Below are 17348 nucleotides of genomic sequence, written 5' to 3'. Positions count from 1 at the left end.
ATATATATAGCCGCAATTCTTATTTTTAAAACTTCATACATCAACGATTCCTCGGCCGCCCGACTTTTCTATAGAAATGATTGACACTTCGCTACCACTGTGTCCTCCAATCAATGCTTTCTCCACATGGTGGTGAACACAGCATATTGTATGTCATAGGAGCGCAGAGCGCATGCGTCCGACCGTAATCCTCTACATTATTGACCGAGCGCGTTCATGAGTCGCGCATGCTCAGTGAAAATTAGTGTACTTTAGCAAACAGCTGCGCAGAGAGAGATCTCGTAAATAGTAAGTATAATCAAGTTGATAGTTTACGGACAATAAGGTAAAAGACTCTGTCTGATACATTCAATATAATGTATCTTACGGAAGTTGCGCATGCGCACAAGTTTTTTTTTTATCCGTGAACGCGCAAAATGCCAACGTCGATAGCGGGTGGCTTGTGTCTCTACGATGAGACAAAGAAAAAAGGAAGTAGAAGGGGGTGGAGTTTTACACAAAACGGTAGGGATAAAATAATTTTTTTTTCATCAGCATACGTTATGCAAAGTTAATAAAAAGTTAGCGACTGCATTTCAGTGTTAAATAGCACACTATAGGTGTTTGCAAATGTACCGCACTTTACCTTGCCTTTAAGGTCTGCAAACAATAGTGCAGTGTTTAATTCACATGGACAGGAATCATTTATTGTTTGATCATTTTATTGTATAAAACCCAACTCACGTAAAATAGATCATTGCTGACAGAGACTATAACGTTATCTCCAGCTGCAGTGGTTCTTCACTTAACGGTAACATCACCCATTCATCCCATAGCTATCCAATAATGTCCCCACGCCCCCTATACACGCAACCTGTCAATCACTGCCTTCTTGCTCTTCTCTATCTGCGCGGCTGACGTCACCCATAGCAACGGCGTGCACGTGGCGCGTCCTAGTTACCTGTGCGCGCTCAGGAGAAGGCTGAGAGAATCCTGGTGCTTGAGAGGAGGTGAGAGAACCTGGATATGGAAAGATTCAGAGGCCGAGTGTAGGGGAGATTCAGTGCACTTTAGTCAACAAGGGAGGACAAATTACTGACAAACAGGTGGCTTATATAGAAAGAGCGAGAAATGTCAGAATTAGTTTATACAATTAGTTTAGAGTAAGATGTCCAGTGTTGTTAGCATTGACATTCCATAACTAGTACTAATAAGGTATAGACTCGTTTTACATACAGCAATAGTTGTAGGTGCAGTAAATAATTTTGGAAAAAAAGAGGGAATTCAGTAATGTATGTAATATATAATTATAAAAGTTATTAGTTAATGAAGATAAACGTTTTAGGTAGCTAGAAAGGACCTAGAATAGACCGGTTTGGTGAGCATACTGAGTGCTAACTTGTTTCAGAATGTATATGCATGAGTGATCACAGCATTTTAGGCGTTAACTGCTGTAATAAGGGCAATTTTGGAATTAAATTGACAGTGTTGAAACAACCCAAATTAGTTAATATTATTAATATTAATCTAATAAAAATACTCTTCTGAGTACAGCAACAACCAGAATTCGTTAAAGGGACATTAAAAACTAAATAAATGCTAAATATTATGATATATAAGTGAATATGTTTTGGTGTCCATAAAACATTGGGCACCACCATGTTGAAACTTAAGTTTCTATCTCTGCAGAGGCCAATCACAGTCAGTTATAAATGAGCCACTAGAGTGTACAACCAATGGCTGTACAGCATATAGCAGTGTTAAAACTGGAGTCTGCATTCCACTTCCAATAGGAATTTGAGAGCCCACAATTTTCAGAATCACATTTCTGAGAAAAGGGACAGAATAAATAATTAAACAATATTGCAAAGTTTTTTTTTTGCTACACATAATTAAACATTTTATAATACAATCTCTAGGAGATTAATATTACTTTATAATAGTTTGAAATATATTTTTGTCTGTTGTCTTTAGGTTCTTCACCTAACGTTGGGAAAATGTTGGACTTTTTGATGGAATCTGCAAGAAGTGGATTTCCAACACTCCCTAAACTGACAGATGATGGTAAGGGATGAATCATTTTAACCCCAGCAGAGCGTTGGAATAGATAAACTGAACAGTATTCTGTGGTGCTATGTATATTAGTAGGGGTACAGAAAAACACTAATTTGTAGTAAAAAAACAGACTAAACAAAACCAATTAATGCAAGAGGACAAGAGGTAACGTTTTCAGTCTTAAAGGGACATGAAACCCAAAATGTTTCTTGCACGATTCAGATAGAGAATACCATTTTAAACAGGATTCTAATTTACTTCTATCATTTAATTTGCTTCGTTCTTAAAGGGACATGAAACACACACAAAAAAAATCATGCTTCAGATAGAGAATACAATTTTAAGCAACTTTCTATTTAAATCTATTATCTAATTTGTTTCATAATCTTGGTATCATTTGTTGAAGGAGCAGCAATGCACTACTGGTTTCTAATTGAACACATGGGTGAGCCAATAACCATCGTTATATATCTGCAGCCACCAATCACCAGCTAGAACCTGGGTTCTTTTCTGCTCCTGAGCTCACCTAGATAAACCTTTCAGCAAAGGATAACAAGAGAAGGAAGCAAATTAAATAATAGACGTAAATTGGAAACTTGTTTAACATTGTATTCTCTATCTGAATTATGAAAGAAAAACTGTGGATTTCATGTCCCTTTAAAATATTCTTTTTTTTTTTTTTTTTAAGAAATAGCAATGTACATGGGTGAGCCAATCACACAAGGCATCTATGTGCAGCCACCAATCAGCAGCTACTGAGCATATTTAGATATGCTTTTCAAGAAAGGATATCAAGAGTATGAAGAAAATTAGATAATAGAAGTAAATTGGAAGGTTTTTAAAATTGCACAATCTTTCTAAATCATGAAAGAAAAAAATTGGGTTTATGTCCCTTTGTACACTGTTAACATCAATAGATGAGTAAAAAAATAAAGCACGTAAAAAAAAAGAAAAGAAAAAAGAAATAAAAATGACATTCAATAATTTATTTTTACCTTTAAAAATTCAACCATAGCGTGTCTGCGAGGCGATGCAGAGAAGCCCTTATTGAGGGGCAGAGCACACATCCAGCCAATCAGATGTGCTTTTCGGATGTGTTTATATAAAATAGGCTTACCATTTGCAGAAGCTTGTGATCGATGTGGCACATTTGTTTTTACTTTTTTTACTTGTCATAAAATACTGGCATCATCTATGTGCTGCTTTCCATCTCATTGGCTCAAACTAACTTTGAAACCTTGAAATCAGCAATTATCTAGAAACTCGCTGTGTTCACGGTTGTATGCAGGAGGAGATTAAAGGCACATCAGAAATCTGAGGGGTTACTAATACTGTCCTTTTAATAAATACATTGTATTGGTATTGTTTTGAGTAATATAAAAAACTTGTATATGAATTATGAGCTGTATGTACTATAGACATATTTCACACTAGCGCTGATGTTATCTGGGAATTCAACAAGCAGAGAGCCAGCAGGGTATGTGCGCATTGCCAGACTTAGGGTTTGGTTAGGGGGCTAAGATTTGCTACATTTTCATTAAATATAATATTATAAAAGTTATTGTGGCCATTTACACCCGGATTGACCAATAGCTACTGGATTAAAAAAAAAATGTACAGTGTCCTTTTAAATAGATGTGGAGGTCAAATGTTTAATGATTCAGGTAGATCATACAATTAAAAAAATAAATAAACTTTCCAATTTACATGAGTTATCAAATCTACCTTTATGTCTTGGTGTGCACTGTTTAAAGGATAACTAAATACATTAGAATTAAATACTTGACAAATACATAATAAAAATACAATGCTATAGAACTTTGAATTTGAAATGAGCAATTGAGTATTTTCCTGGCAAATTTCAAAGTTAATCCAATTTTCCCCTCCCATGTATCATGTGACAGCCATCAGCCAATCACAAAATGCATATATATCTATACTGTGCACTTTTGCACATGCCCAGTAGGAGCTAGAGCTTCAGAAAGTGTACATATAAATAATAATATTTGGAAGGATATTGAAAGTTTTTTTTTCAAATTGCATGATTTATCTGAATTATGAAACTTTAATTTTGACTTTAGTGGCCCTTTAAACTTTGCTACTTTCCATGAGAAAAAAAAATATATAAAGAAAATTGGAAGTTTTTTTCTTTCTTTTAAATTGTACCCCCATCAATATCGATTTATTTTGACTTGTATATCCCTTTAACCACAAACCATTTTATGTATTCACAGCTTTTTATTTATTTGTTAGCTTTAACTTCTTAATAAATAGAATGAAAGTGTGACAGTCGATCATCCATAAACAACAGGTTAAATGCAAGATACACTTTGTTTGTTTGTGTATTATATTGTGTTACACGGTAATAAAGCTACCTATGTTAGTGAAAAATTCAGTAGGTAGAAACGTAACACCTTTTAAATAAGTCAATTAGCCATCAGTACACAAAGGGCATATAGTCTGTAAGCATTGTAAAAAAAAAAAGGTTCTTTCTATGGGCTCGTTGATCTAATGCGCTCCACTCTGGTGAGATTTTCTAATAGGTCTCAGGCTCAGCAGTACTGTTTGTTCCCTCAAAGAGTTTTAAAAAGGCAAATGTTAGCTTGAGAGCTGTTTAAATCACTATTGGCCAGATTACAAGTGGAGCGCAAAATATTGCTTTCGCTGACCTCTGGTTAATTTTCAGAGCACTAATTGCTACCGCGAGCTCGCCGTAGCAATAACCAGCCACTTGTAATGGCTGGTTATTTATTGCGCACCTGCAAATGGGTAAATTTGCCCGTTTGTGGGCGCACAATAAATTAACGCGTCACTTGTAATCTAGCCCTATATAGAGTTCTGGGTGTGATGGAGAGGCACCTGCATTACAATATAATGATCAAAAAATCCCGCCAAGATTTTGCGAGATTTCTTTCTATGTTGGCGTTTCTTTGATCATAAGGCCTTTTGTATTAAAGGAACATGAAACCCAAAAATGTTCTTTTATAATTCAAATAGCATAGAATTTTAAATACTTTTGTAATTTACTTCAATTATTTAATTTACTTTGTACTCTTTGTATTCTTTGTTGAAAATCATACCCAAATGATCCTGATCAAAAGTTTACATACCCTGGTGATTGTGGCCTGATAACATGCACACAAGTTGACAGAAAGGGGTTTGTATGGCTATTAATGGTAACCATCCTCACCTGTGATCTGTTTTCTTGTAATTAGTGTGTGTGTGTATTAAAGGTAGGGCTACAACAACTAATTGGTAAGATTGATCATAAAAATAGTTGTCAAAGAATCTCATTATCAATTAGGTGGTCAGTGATTAGTTGGTTAATTGCACAGCACCAGCTGCTTCAATCTGATGAACTCCTGCACATGGTATTGTGCAAACATTTTTATTTATTATTATTTTTTCTATCCGATTAATCGGATGATTATTGTCCGATTAATCGGATAGAAAAAAGATTAAAAAAATAAATAAATTCAATTTTTTTTTGCACAATCTTAGTTGCAGTAGATCAGATTAAAGCAGCTGGTGCTGTGCAACTGACCAACTAATCGCTGACCACCTAATTGATAATGAGATTTGTTGACAACTATTTTTATGATCAAACTTACCGATTAGTTGTTGCAGCCCTAATTAAAGGTCAATGAGTTTCTGGACTTCTGACAGACCCTTGCATCTTCCATGCAGTGCTGCACTGACGTTACTGGATTCTGAGTCATGGGGAAAGAAAAAGAATTGTCAAAGGATCTGTGGGAAAAAGGTAGTTGAACTGTATAAAACAGGAAAGGGATATAAAAGATATCCAAGGAATTTAAAATGCAAATCAGCAGTGTTCAAACTCTAATCAAGAAGTGGAAAATGAGGCGTTCTGTTTGATAACATACTGCATTCATCTTGCCATCAATTCTGACCAAATTTCCTGTGCCTTTGTAGCTCACACATCCCCAAAACATCAGCGATCCACCTCCGTGTTTCACTGTAGGAATAGTGTACCTTTCATCATAGGCCTTGTTGACTCCTCTCCAAATGTAGCGTTTATGGTTGTGGCCAAAAAGCTCAATTTTGGTCTCATCACTCCAAATGACTTTCTGCCAGGTTTGAGGCTTGTCTCTGTGCTGTTTGGCGTATTGTAAGCGGGATACTTTGTGGCATTTGCGTAGTAATGGCTTTCTTCTGGCGACTCGACCATGCAGCCCATCTTTCTTCAAGTGCCTCCTTATTGTGCATCTTGAAACAGCCACACCACATGTCATGTATTTCACCTGAAGATATTTGTGGGTTTATCTTTGCATCCCGAACAATTTTCCTGGCAGTTGTGGCTGAAATTTTAGTTGGTCTACCTGACCGTGGTTTGGTTTCAACAGAACCCCTCATTTTCCACTTCTTTATTAGAGTTTGAACACTGCTGATTTGCATTCTCTATTCCTTGGATATCTTTTTATATCCCTTTCCTGTTTTATACAGTTCAACTATCCTTTCCCGCAGATCCTTTGACAATTCTTTTGCTTTCCCCATGACTCAGAATCCAGAATCGTCAGTGCAGCACTGGATGAAAGATGCAAGTGTCTGTCAGGAGTCCAGAAACTCATTGGCCTTTTATACACACACACACTAATTACAAGAAAACAGATCACAGATGAGGATGGTTACCTTTAATAGTCACAACCTTTTGTGTCAACTTGTGTGCATGTTATCAGGCCAAAATCACCAGGGTATGTAAACTTTTGATCAGGGTCATTTGGGTAGTTTCTGTTGTCATTATGATTTAAAAAGAGTAAACACAGTTGATTGATAATAAATGGCTTCAGCCAAACACTAACCATGAGTGAAAGAAAAGTTTTTGTGTTATTCATATTCTCTGAAAAATGGTCAAGAAGTCATAATTCTGCCAGGGTATGTAAACTTATGAGCACAACTGTATATAGCTGACTGTGCTGTATACACACACACACGCACACACACGCACACACACACACACACACACACACACACACACACACACACACACACACACACACACACACACACACACACACATATATATATAGGCAGCCCTAGTCTGGTGTTTAAGACACTAAAGTTGTGATACCTAAGCATCTATATCCCCATAGATTATTTACTTGCCAACCAAACAATAAACCTGACAATGTTAAAAGCCAAGAGTGTTTATAGGTTCACACCTACTAAGGGTTAAATAAATTGTTGTGATAACTCTTAATACAGTTATAATGAAAATCCAATAGTTTAACAAATTCTAAGTTGAGTATAACGTTAAATAAAGTAAATATTCTCTCTAGATAAAGGGCACCTACAACATTCCAGTGCCACTTACAGTCACCCACCTAGCCCATTCCTGCTGCTGACACTACATAGCCACTTACAATTACCCACCTGTCTGCCTCCCCTTCCTCTCTGTAGGTCCAAGCCAGTCCCAGGGCGAGCAACAGCATGAGGCAGCCCAGACATGGACAGACGGCTCCGGGCATACATTGGCACAGTGTGGGGCAGCTTCTTCTCTCGTCCTTGCCCAACTAGTCCCGTACAGCTCACCTCCTGGTGTTTGAGCAGTGCGGCCACAGTATGCAGTATCAGTTCACAGGGCTGGGCGGTATGGGGCGCTCCAGAAGCGGGGAGCCTGAGACACACAGCAAGCAGAGCGCAGCATTAGTCAGACAGCTGGCTGCAGAACCCGGGGTATAGGAAGGGGAGGCGGGGCAGAGGCCGGGCTGGCTGTCAGCTAAGACATCTGAAGGACACTATCAGGCTGGGACATGATGATAATAATAAGCAACTAAACAAAACAATCCTGTCATCTACCCAATCCCATTTGCCCGCTCAAGTTTAGATGCTCCTCCAACCCCCGACGTGCTGATCCCTCGGCTTGCGCACTGCCTCTTCTCTAAGCAGGAAGTGCTGGCGTGGAGGGGAGGGCCGGAAAGACTACTTCTAGAGTGCAGGCAAAGCGCTCCACTGTAATGGCCTCCTAAAGTCAGACTTTTTTATGGGGATTTTTTTCTTTCTAAAAGCGGCAGTCTGCGGTAAAGTGCACTACTTATTTATCAAATAAACTAATAAACTTAAGTCTAAAGTGCTAAATAGGTGATGCACATCAGTACAGACTGTCGCTTTAAAAAAAAAAAAATCCCCATAAAAAATTGCTTCTACTCCAAAGGGCCTCCCGGGCCCAGTCGCAACAGCTGCACCCCCTCAGTCCCACCCCTGCATTGATGCCTCTTGTCAGTAGATCACCCGATGTATTCAGCTTGCTCCCAGTAGTGCATTGCTGCTCCTTCAACAGAGGATACCAAGAGAATTAAACAACTAAGTTGGAAAGTTGTTTAAAATTGTATTCTCTATCTGATTCATGAAATAAGAAATGTGGGTTTCATGTCCGTTTAACACACACTATGGCCTAGATTTAATAAAATACGTCCATAAATATAAAATTCATAAAGATTTTTACTCGCTTCTCGTCAGAGCCGTGAGTTAAGAGTTCAGTTCCTTTGTAATCACAGGAGCTACACCTATCATGTCATTTTTCACTTCTTGCCGCATGGAATGTGTTGTACTGTCAAGGATACCAGCATCACAATAATGTTTTCAAAACCTTACAAAACAAACCCTCTATTAAATAGTACAATATAACATATGCACTATAGAAAATCTGAAAACAGATAAATAATAATAAAAATGAGACAACCTTGTTAGCTTTGAAATAGTGAGACATCATGGCGAGATGAGATACTTCATAAGGGCAATAGAGTCTTTATAAATTCCACATGCTGGCCTGATACCTAAGTGAAAAATCCTGACCACGCCTCTAGTACGCCCTGTAACACACTCAACCATACCCTCAAGACACCTTTTATTCTATCCTACAAGCCTACTACTGTAACAAAACAGACCTATGAAAAATCCTGACCACGCTTCTAGTACCCCCTGTAACACACTCGGCCATACCCCCGAGACACCTTTGTTTTCTATCCCACAAGCGAACGACTACTGTAGCAAAACAGACTTATGAAAAATCCTGACCATGCCTCTAGTATGCCCTGTAACACACTCGGCCATACCCTCAAGACACCTTTCATTCTATCCTACAAGCGCACTACCGTAACAAAACAGACCTATGAAAAATCCTGACCATTCCTCTGGTACGTTCTGTAACACACTTGGCCATACCCTCGAGACACCTATCATTCTATCCTACAAGCGTACTACCGTAGCAAAACAGACCTATGAAAAGTCCTGACCACGGCTCTAGTACACCCTATAACACACTTGGCCATGCCCTTGAGACACCTTTCAGTTTACCCTACAGGCATACTACCATAACAAAACAGACAAATATTTTACAATCACAATTATATACATAAGCTGTAAGAGTCACGGCACCTCACACAGCCATATATGTTAGTGCCAAGAATGCCCACTATTAACATGATGGAAAAGATAGGCTAGGCAAGGTTCAATGAGTTTTGAACATGATGTTGTCTTTACAATAAGGCCCCCAGGTAGGTGCTTGAGCGTTTATAATTCTAGGTCATTGTGAAGTTTACTTGCATATCTTTACCCAGAATTCCACTGTTAGTTGAGGTTTGCTGTGGAAAAATATGCAGATGGACTATGCACTGATCTATTATGTATCCTGTTGTGTAAAACATCCTTCATCGCATTCAACAACATGATTTTAAAATGTGCTGAGATATTTCCTCCAAATCTCACATTCATATAACAGAGAACTTTAATATTAAAATATTGAGGATTATGATTTAAAGCTGTACATTATTTTTATCTCTAAATAGTTCTAAAAAGATCTATCTTGACAGACATATAGATATAGAATACTACAGCAGCATAGAAATTCCTAGGAACTTTTGAAGGCTAATAAGCTGGGGAAATCCCTTAGTGAAATTAGAAGAAAGTTATTTTTATACTAAAATTCACAAAAATGGCTTAGTGTACGTTGTTGGTATTGGAATTGTAAAGCACTAATTTGACTGGTGTTATAGGTGTTTACAGAGTTTTTTTTCAGATGTTAAGCATATCTATACCTCAATTTTTATTTAACATTCATCAACTTGCTATCTTTTAGATAAAAATTAGCAACCTAGAGTATGTTGCTTAGCAGCTCTAACCTGATGGTATTAAATATTAGTTTTGCGTTAGACACATTTGCCTGTGATCAAGTCAGTCTATTGATAAATGTCAGCTTTTATGTTTTCTTGTAATTTCAGACGTGGATTCCATATGGGCAAGTGTGTCTGAATTTATTGAACACCAAATGGCTCAACAAAAGGTAAGTCAGTTATTTAATCCATTCACCAAATTGTGTCCATACAGAGATGGTCCCAATAGACAAAGGCGCCCCTTGAGGCTTCCGTTGGTAGCAGGCAGGCACCAGGATCAGCTTTTCTTGAAACAAGTGGATATACTAAAAATGAAAAAAAAGAAAAAAGGCGTTCCAATGGTGCAGAAAATCAAACAGAATCTTGATAAAATCCAATAATTTCCTCCACAGAATGATACTCACAAAGGGAATGCACTATATTGCAGTGCAAGTCATACAAGCTGGATGGATCAGAGCCCCCCAGCTGGCTCACACTGGCAATCAGGTACAAATCCTCCAAATCGGATGACCCAAAGGCGGATAGTGGCCAATCTTGAAGGATATTTGAGGTCTCAAATAATAACTCACACAACCTTAAAAGAATGTATTGCATAGAAAGCTAAAAGATATAAACACAGTCTTCAACGCGTTTCTCAGTGCTTCTGGTACCATTTCATCAGAGTTTTAATCCATCCCTGTGTTTTTAATTCATTTCTATTTTTTATTTAATTTTAATAAAAGTTATGTTTTACTTATGGCCTTTCTCTGCACTGTGGGAACAGGTGATATAAAACTTGGGAAATAGATGTGCTATCTGCTGTATTCATTTGGCCAGTACTTTCTGACCTATTTGTAAATTCACTGTTTGTGCACAGCACTCTAACATTTATATGATATATTGTAAAAGGATGTGGAATGTGCCACTAGTAAAAATAAATATAAAACCGTGTCAAAATACAAATTGACACACGTACTCCTCTCAGAGTTCGGTGCAGTGATCAATCTGCACCGATATCCAGTACCCATAGCAAGTAAACTATCAATCTGCAGACTCCGTGATAGTATCAAATTCTCAGGCTAGAGAAAAGTGTACCAGATGGAAAATTATGAGGAAAAGTCGCTACAGAGTGCATATGCACAGAAGTGTGGTTCCCTAAATATCACAAGCAAATATTTATGTATGTCACATTAGTCTGATATTGGCCCTTGTATTCAATGATAGGTTAAGCCAAACACAGCTAATAGCTTTAAAAAGTGTAAGTCAAATATCAGTAATGTGAATCGCAACCAAGTTAAGAATCTAGCAGGTAGACTTGATTTAGCTAAGATTGCATTGAGTATAGTACTCTGTATTTAAAGGGCCATAATACCCAAATGTTTAAACACTTGAAAGTGATGCAGCATAGCTGTAAAAAGCTGATTAGAAAATATCACCTGAACATCTCTATGTAAAAAAGAAAGATATTTTACCTCAAAAGTTCCTCTGTAGCCACCTCCCATTGTAAAGGATTTCTAAGCAGCATTTTAGTGTGTTTGTCCTGGGACATCTGAAGGGACTAGCATCGTGCTCTCTCATATTATTTCACCAATCAGGTAAAGGAAGCTTACTATGAAATCTCATGAGAGTTAAGTCAAATCTCATGAGATCACAGTAAGAGTTCATGACCTCAGCACTGCTGATGCTGATTGGCTGCTGTTCATTTCTTCATTTTTTTAAATTTTTTTAACTGCAGCTGGGAGCAGCTGAGTATAACTTTTTACACAGAACTTACTCTGCTGAGCTGAGGAAATTGTGAGGTAAAATATCTTCCTTTTTTACATAGAGATGCTCAGGTGATATTTTCCTGTCAGCTTTTTACAGTTATACTGCATCAGTTTCAAGTGATTTAGCATGTGAGTATTATGTCCCTTTAAGTAGGTAAAGTATCATTACCCTGTATTGAAATGATTGCCAAAATGGCCAACAGTTAAAGGGACAGTCAACACTTACTTTAACATGTTTTTATATTGAAAATAACAAAACGGAGGTCCGCCTACACTATACCCCTCCTGCCTTGCCGCCTTGCTTCTGTCCTAATCAGCGGCGCTAACTACTCTAATACCCAGTAAATATGGATGCCGGACTCCCCCCACCATTACGTAGCTGCCTTCTTCTTCAACTGATAAGCAAATCAGAATCCAGGCATCGGACAGAAATTGCAAGCGCGTGCAATTTCAGTCCGAGGACTGGATTCTGATTTGCTTATCAGTTGAAGAAGAAGGCAGCTACGTAATGGTGGGGGGAGTCCGGCATCCATATTTACCGGGTATTAGAGTAGTTAGCGCCGCTGATTAGGACAGAAGCAAGGCGGCAAGGCAGGAGGGGTATAGTGTAGGCGGACCTCCGTTTTGTTATTTTCAATATAAAAACATGTTAAAGTAAGTGTTGACTGTCCCTTTAAAGCTAAAGCATTCGCACTGCTCCTCTCTGCCAGTAATTATCACTAGCTTAATTGTTGTTGGCCTTTATGGCAAATCTATTATAGACTTCACGTTTTATATTGTACTATAAGATTTAGCTTGAACTGTTGGCCATTTTGGCAATCATTTCAATAGAGAATTTAAAAGGTAAGTTATATCTATTGGTGCAATAATTGTTAGTGCATTGGGCAGAGAAATTAATGGATTCATCCCAAACAAAGACATCCATCATCAGGTTATTAACTGTTCCATGGACATAATCTAAACAACTGTGATTAATTCCATAAGCTTAAATGATCCCAAGGAACTTCTTGACTTCAAGTGAAGGCTATACCCAATCAATATGCGGTCCACTCTGTAAGACAATATATATATATATAATGATAGCCCTGTTTAAATGTCACTATTTGGATAAACCCGAACAATAACTTGCCAATTTCATTAGCTGATGTGGGATGAGATACCACTGGCCAATAAGTCTTTTAACCCAGAACAATGACCCAGCTATGGTGATAATAAGTAATAACCTGACTCAATAACTCACCAACATCAAAGGGATATTTTATGTAATAGCTGGGCCTTTTGTGTTATTGGATAACCCTGGTCAGTAACTCACTAATATCAGTAACTTTGTCTCATTTGATATGTAATAATCCTAACTCCCATATGTCAGTAGCTAGGTTTTATGTGATATGTCATAACACAAGTCAATTACTCACCAAAGTCAGTAGCTAGGTCTTATGTGATATGTGATAACACAGGTCAATAACTCACTGATGTCAGTAGCTAAGTTTTTGTGATATGTCATAACACAAGTCAATTAGTCACCAAAGTTAGTAGCTAGGTCTTATGTGAAATGTGATAACATGGGGCAATAACTCACCTATGTCAGTAGATGTGTATTATTTGAAATGTGAAAACATAGATCAATAACGTATCATTGTCAACTGAGTCATATGTGATATGTGATGAACCAGGTCAGTAACTCACCTATGTCATTTGGGGGTTCATGTGAAATCTGATAGTCCTCTAAGGGGCAGTTTTATGTGATATGTGGTGTGCTAACTCTCCAACGTCACTAAGGAGGTACAATGTGATGTAGGATAATCCTGGTTAATAACTCACCTATGTCAGAAGTATGAAGTATGATAACCTGTGCTAGTAACTCGCCAATGTCAGTACCCAGGTTTTATTCGAAATGTAGTTGGTCAGTAACTACCCAATGTAGGTAGTGGGGTCATATGTGATCTGTGGTAACCATGCTCAGCTCTCTAATGTCAGCAACTGGGTCTTATGTAATTTGACAACCCTGCTCAATAACCCACCAACGTAAATGGCTACCGTATATGTGATATATGTGATATCAATTTGCTCTGGTCAGTATCTCACCAAATAGCTTGTGTGTCATTTATTACATGCTGATGAATAACTTGGCTTACTCACCAGGTCAAAAGGTGGGTTGTACTTAAAATATATATGATATATAATAGTCACGACCAGTATTCCCTTTAAGGCCAGTTTTGTGTGTGACCCAGCACTGAAACAGTTAATAAGGGGACCACTCCTTGCAGTCTGCATTGTGTAGTATCTACTAATTGCTCTAATTAACTGTTTCACTGCTGGGCATGACCTATTAGTCCAGTCTCTTGTGGTATATATTAAAATTGAGAATGTCTGCACATACGTCAACAGGGTGAAATGAATTATTTGCATCTGCTTGTTAGAGAATGTGTTTGCTTACTTAATAGTCCTCTGTTCATATGTGATTGTGTGGCTTATTTGTATATACACCTAGCAGGCTACCTGCTTGCTTATCTTAGTCTGTGTTTGTGTAATTGAGTGTAACTTTTTATGTCCATAATAATGTTTATTGTCTTGTTGCTATGTTGGAAACGTATGCTTTATTTTTTTTTGCATGAATATGAAAGAGCAGCCTTTAAACAAATTGAGATAATATTCTTTGCCTGTATGAAAAGATAAAGGGCAACTAAGTAAAAAATAAGTTTCATGATTAAGATAGAGCGTGCAATTTAAAAAAAAAAAACATTCCAATGTACTTCTATTATCAAAACATACACATTCTTTTTATATGCACACTTTCTGAGGCTACAGCTCCTACTGAGCATGTGCAAAAGTATATACGTATATATTCTTTCTTGAAGAGATACCTAGGTAGATGTCTGGAGCACTAAATGGCATGAAATAGAATGGAAAACATTCTTGCAAAACTGCTGCAATATAGTGCTCCAGTGCATGCTCCTGAGCCTATGTCCCTGCTTTTCAACAAAAGATACCAAAAGAAAAAAGAAAATGTGATAATATCAAGAAATTAGAAAGTTTAAAATTGTATGCTCTATCTAAATCATGAAAGAATTTTTTTGGGGTTTCATGTCCCTTTAAGTGAATGATCTGTCTCATGTTACCAGGCATTTTACTAATTGCAAAACACAAAATATTATCCAAACCTATGCAGTGATAAGGATATATTTCTTTAGATTTTAGAATCACTAGTATTTCTTGATTAGAAATTAGTATTATTTAAAGGGACAGTCTACACCAGAATTTTTATTGTTTTAAAAGATAGATAATCCCTTTATTACCCATTCCCCAGTTTTGCATAACCAACACAGTTATATTAATATACTTTTAACCTCTGTGATTATCTTGTATCTAAGCCTCTGCAAACTGCCCCTTTATTCCAGTTCTTTTGACAGACTTGCAGTTTAGCCAATCAGTGCCTGCTCCCAGATAACTTCACGTGCACAAGCACAGTGTTATCTATATGAAACACATGAACTAACACCCTCTAGTGGTGAAAAACTGTTAAAATGCATTCTGAAAAGAGGTGGCCTTCAAGGTCTAAGAAATTAGCATATGAACCTCCTAGGTTAAGCTTTCAACTAAGAATACCAAGAGAACAAAGCAAAAATGGTGATAAAAGTAAATTGGAAAATTGTTTAAAATTACATGCCCTATCTGAATCATGAAAGTTTATTTTGGCCTAGACTGTCCCTTTAATTAGGAATCAACTTGTTTTGGTGGTGGAAAATTGATTTTATATGAAATAAAGTTTTTTTTCCTGTAATCCATCAAACATTGATTTTTATTTCAAAAAGTATTTTTGCAGTGAATGTTCCTATGCAGAATAAACAATATAGGGCCAGATTACACGTGGAGTGCTAATTAATGCTCCCGCTCGAGCGTTAATTGTACTAGATATAAGCTTTTTGCCGAACTTAGAATATTGTGTACACATTGACATATTCCCCCAAAGAAGTCAATGGAGAAAAAAAAGTAGAAAAAGTACATAACACCCTATTCTCACGCAAACCCGATCGCATATTCTCATGTGCGCAACCCTACATAAAAATATGAATATTTAGGTACAAGGACATTAGAAACATAATATGAAACTAACCTTCACAGAAATTAAAAGACTTGGACTCTGAACGATATGGACTCGGGGTGACCGAGGAATGGCCAATACTACCTAAATGGACTCAAAATATGATCACATTTGTATACAGCATTATGTAATTTTTATATGTACCTTGTCCTTGTTTTTGATTGATATCACTGAAATTCTAATAAAAATACAAATGAAAAAAAAATATGAATATTTCATATTCCAATGTTCTTCACATAGATAATATGTTCTATTTATTCAGAAATAAATATTTCTACATATATCTGATGTTATTTTGGTACAATATATATCTATACCTATATATATATATATATATATATATATATATATATACATACATGATTATATATAGATATAGATATATACAGATATATATATATATATTTATAAATACATAGAACGTATTCTGCTATGTGCAGAACATTGGAATATATCATATTTACAGTAAATACATACTTAAAACCTTTATTAAATAGGAATATTGCATAAATAAGATTATTTCCTAACATATGGAGAGTCAACAATGTCATTCAATTACTAGTGGGAATATCACTCCTAGCCAGCAGGAGGAGGCAAAGAGCACCACAGCAAAGCTGTTAAGTGTCACTCCCCTACCCATAATCCCCAGTCATTCTCTTTGCCTCTGTCAATAGAGGAGGTGAAGTTTGGTGTCTGAAGAAAATGAATACCTTTTTCGGGTACTTTTCCCTGCAAGCAAGGATTTGGGTTTAGCTGAGTCCACGTCAATCTCTTCAGTAGAGTAGTGGTGGCTTTTAAGCAGTTAGGAAGTTGTGAGGTAGTCCTTGCTTTGTTTCCTAACACATTGCTGCCCATTGTACAGAAAGCCAGAGTTGGTTACTCTGTTCTTTCTTTTTCTACAGGTCTCTGTAAGGAGTATGTGTCCTTTCACGCCTTGTGAGCTGTTTGGACAGCTAGACTGCAGGTAAGTGCTTTTGTCTTCTAGGTCTTGGAGACTTGCACTTCAGAAGAATATGTCATATGCAGTAGATGGGGACATTTTTTAAAATCCTTTATACAGAGTTTTCTATGGCAGTGGGCAGGCACATTATGTTAGTTGAAACTAGTGGTTAATCTTCCCTTTTTGGGACGTTTTTTCCTCTTTGGGCTAATTTTGTTGAAATACTTTATTAGTATGGGTGTGGCTTATGTTTTATACAGGGATTTATGTATAAAATTAAAATTTGGCAGTTGGTTTTCTTTGCTTGCTTTGCTAGAACAGGCTAACTGGCAGACTGCTTGAGTTTGAAACCAGCTGCAGCTACTTGCATCTTATGTTGTATGTTGAGCAGAGCGGTG

General features: G+C 37.0%; 1 protein-coding gene across 1 annotated transcript in view; it reads left to right on the top strand.

Annotated features, from left to right (window-relative positions):
- Nucleotides 1-432: 432 nt before the first annotated feature.
- CCDC81 (coiled-coil domain containing 81) overlaps nt 433-17348 on the top strand; it is a 188270-nt gene continuing 171354 nt past the window's right edge. The window contains exons 1-3 of the mRNA XM_053708642.1: nt 433-504; nt 1954-2043; nt 10272-10333. Of these exons, the coding sequence (XP_053564617.1) occupies nt 1977-2043; nt 10272-10333 (129 nt within the window). The 5' untranslated portion in view covers nt 433-504; nt 1954-1976. The remainder of the gene's footprint in view (nt 505-1953; nt 2044-10271; nt 10334-17348) is intronic.

Source organism: Bombina bombina, chromosome 3 (genome assembly GCF_027579735.1).
Source record: "Bombina bombina isolate aBomBom1 chromosome 3, aBomBom1.pri, whole genome shotgun sequence".
NCBI lineage: Eukaryota > Metazoa > Chordata > Amphibia > Anura > Bombinatoridae > Bombina > Bombina bombina.
The sequence above is the reverse complement of the archived record's forward strand: the minus strand, read 5'-3'. Positions and strand labels throughout refer to the sequence as shown.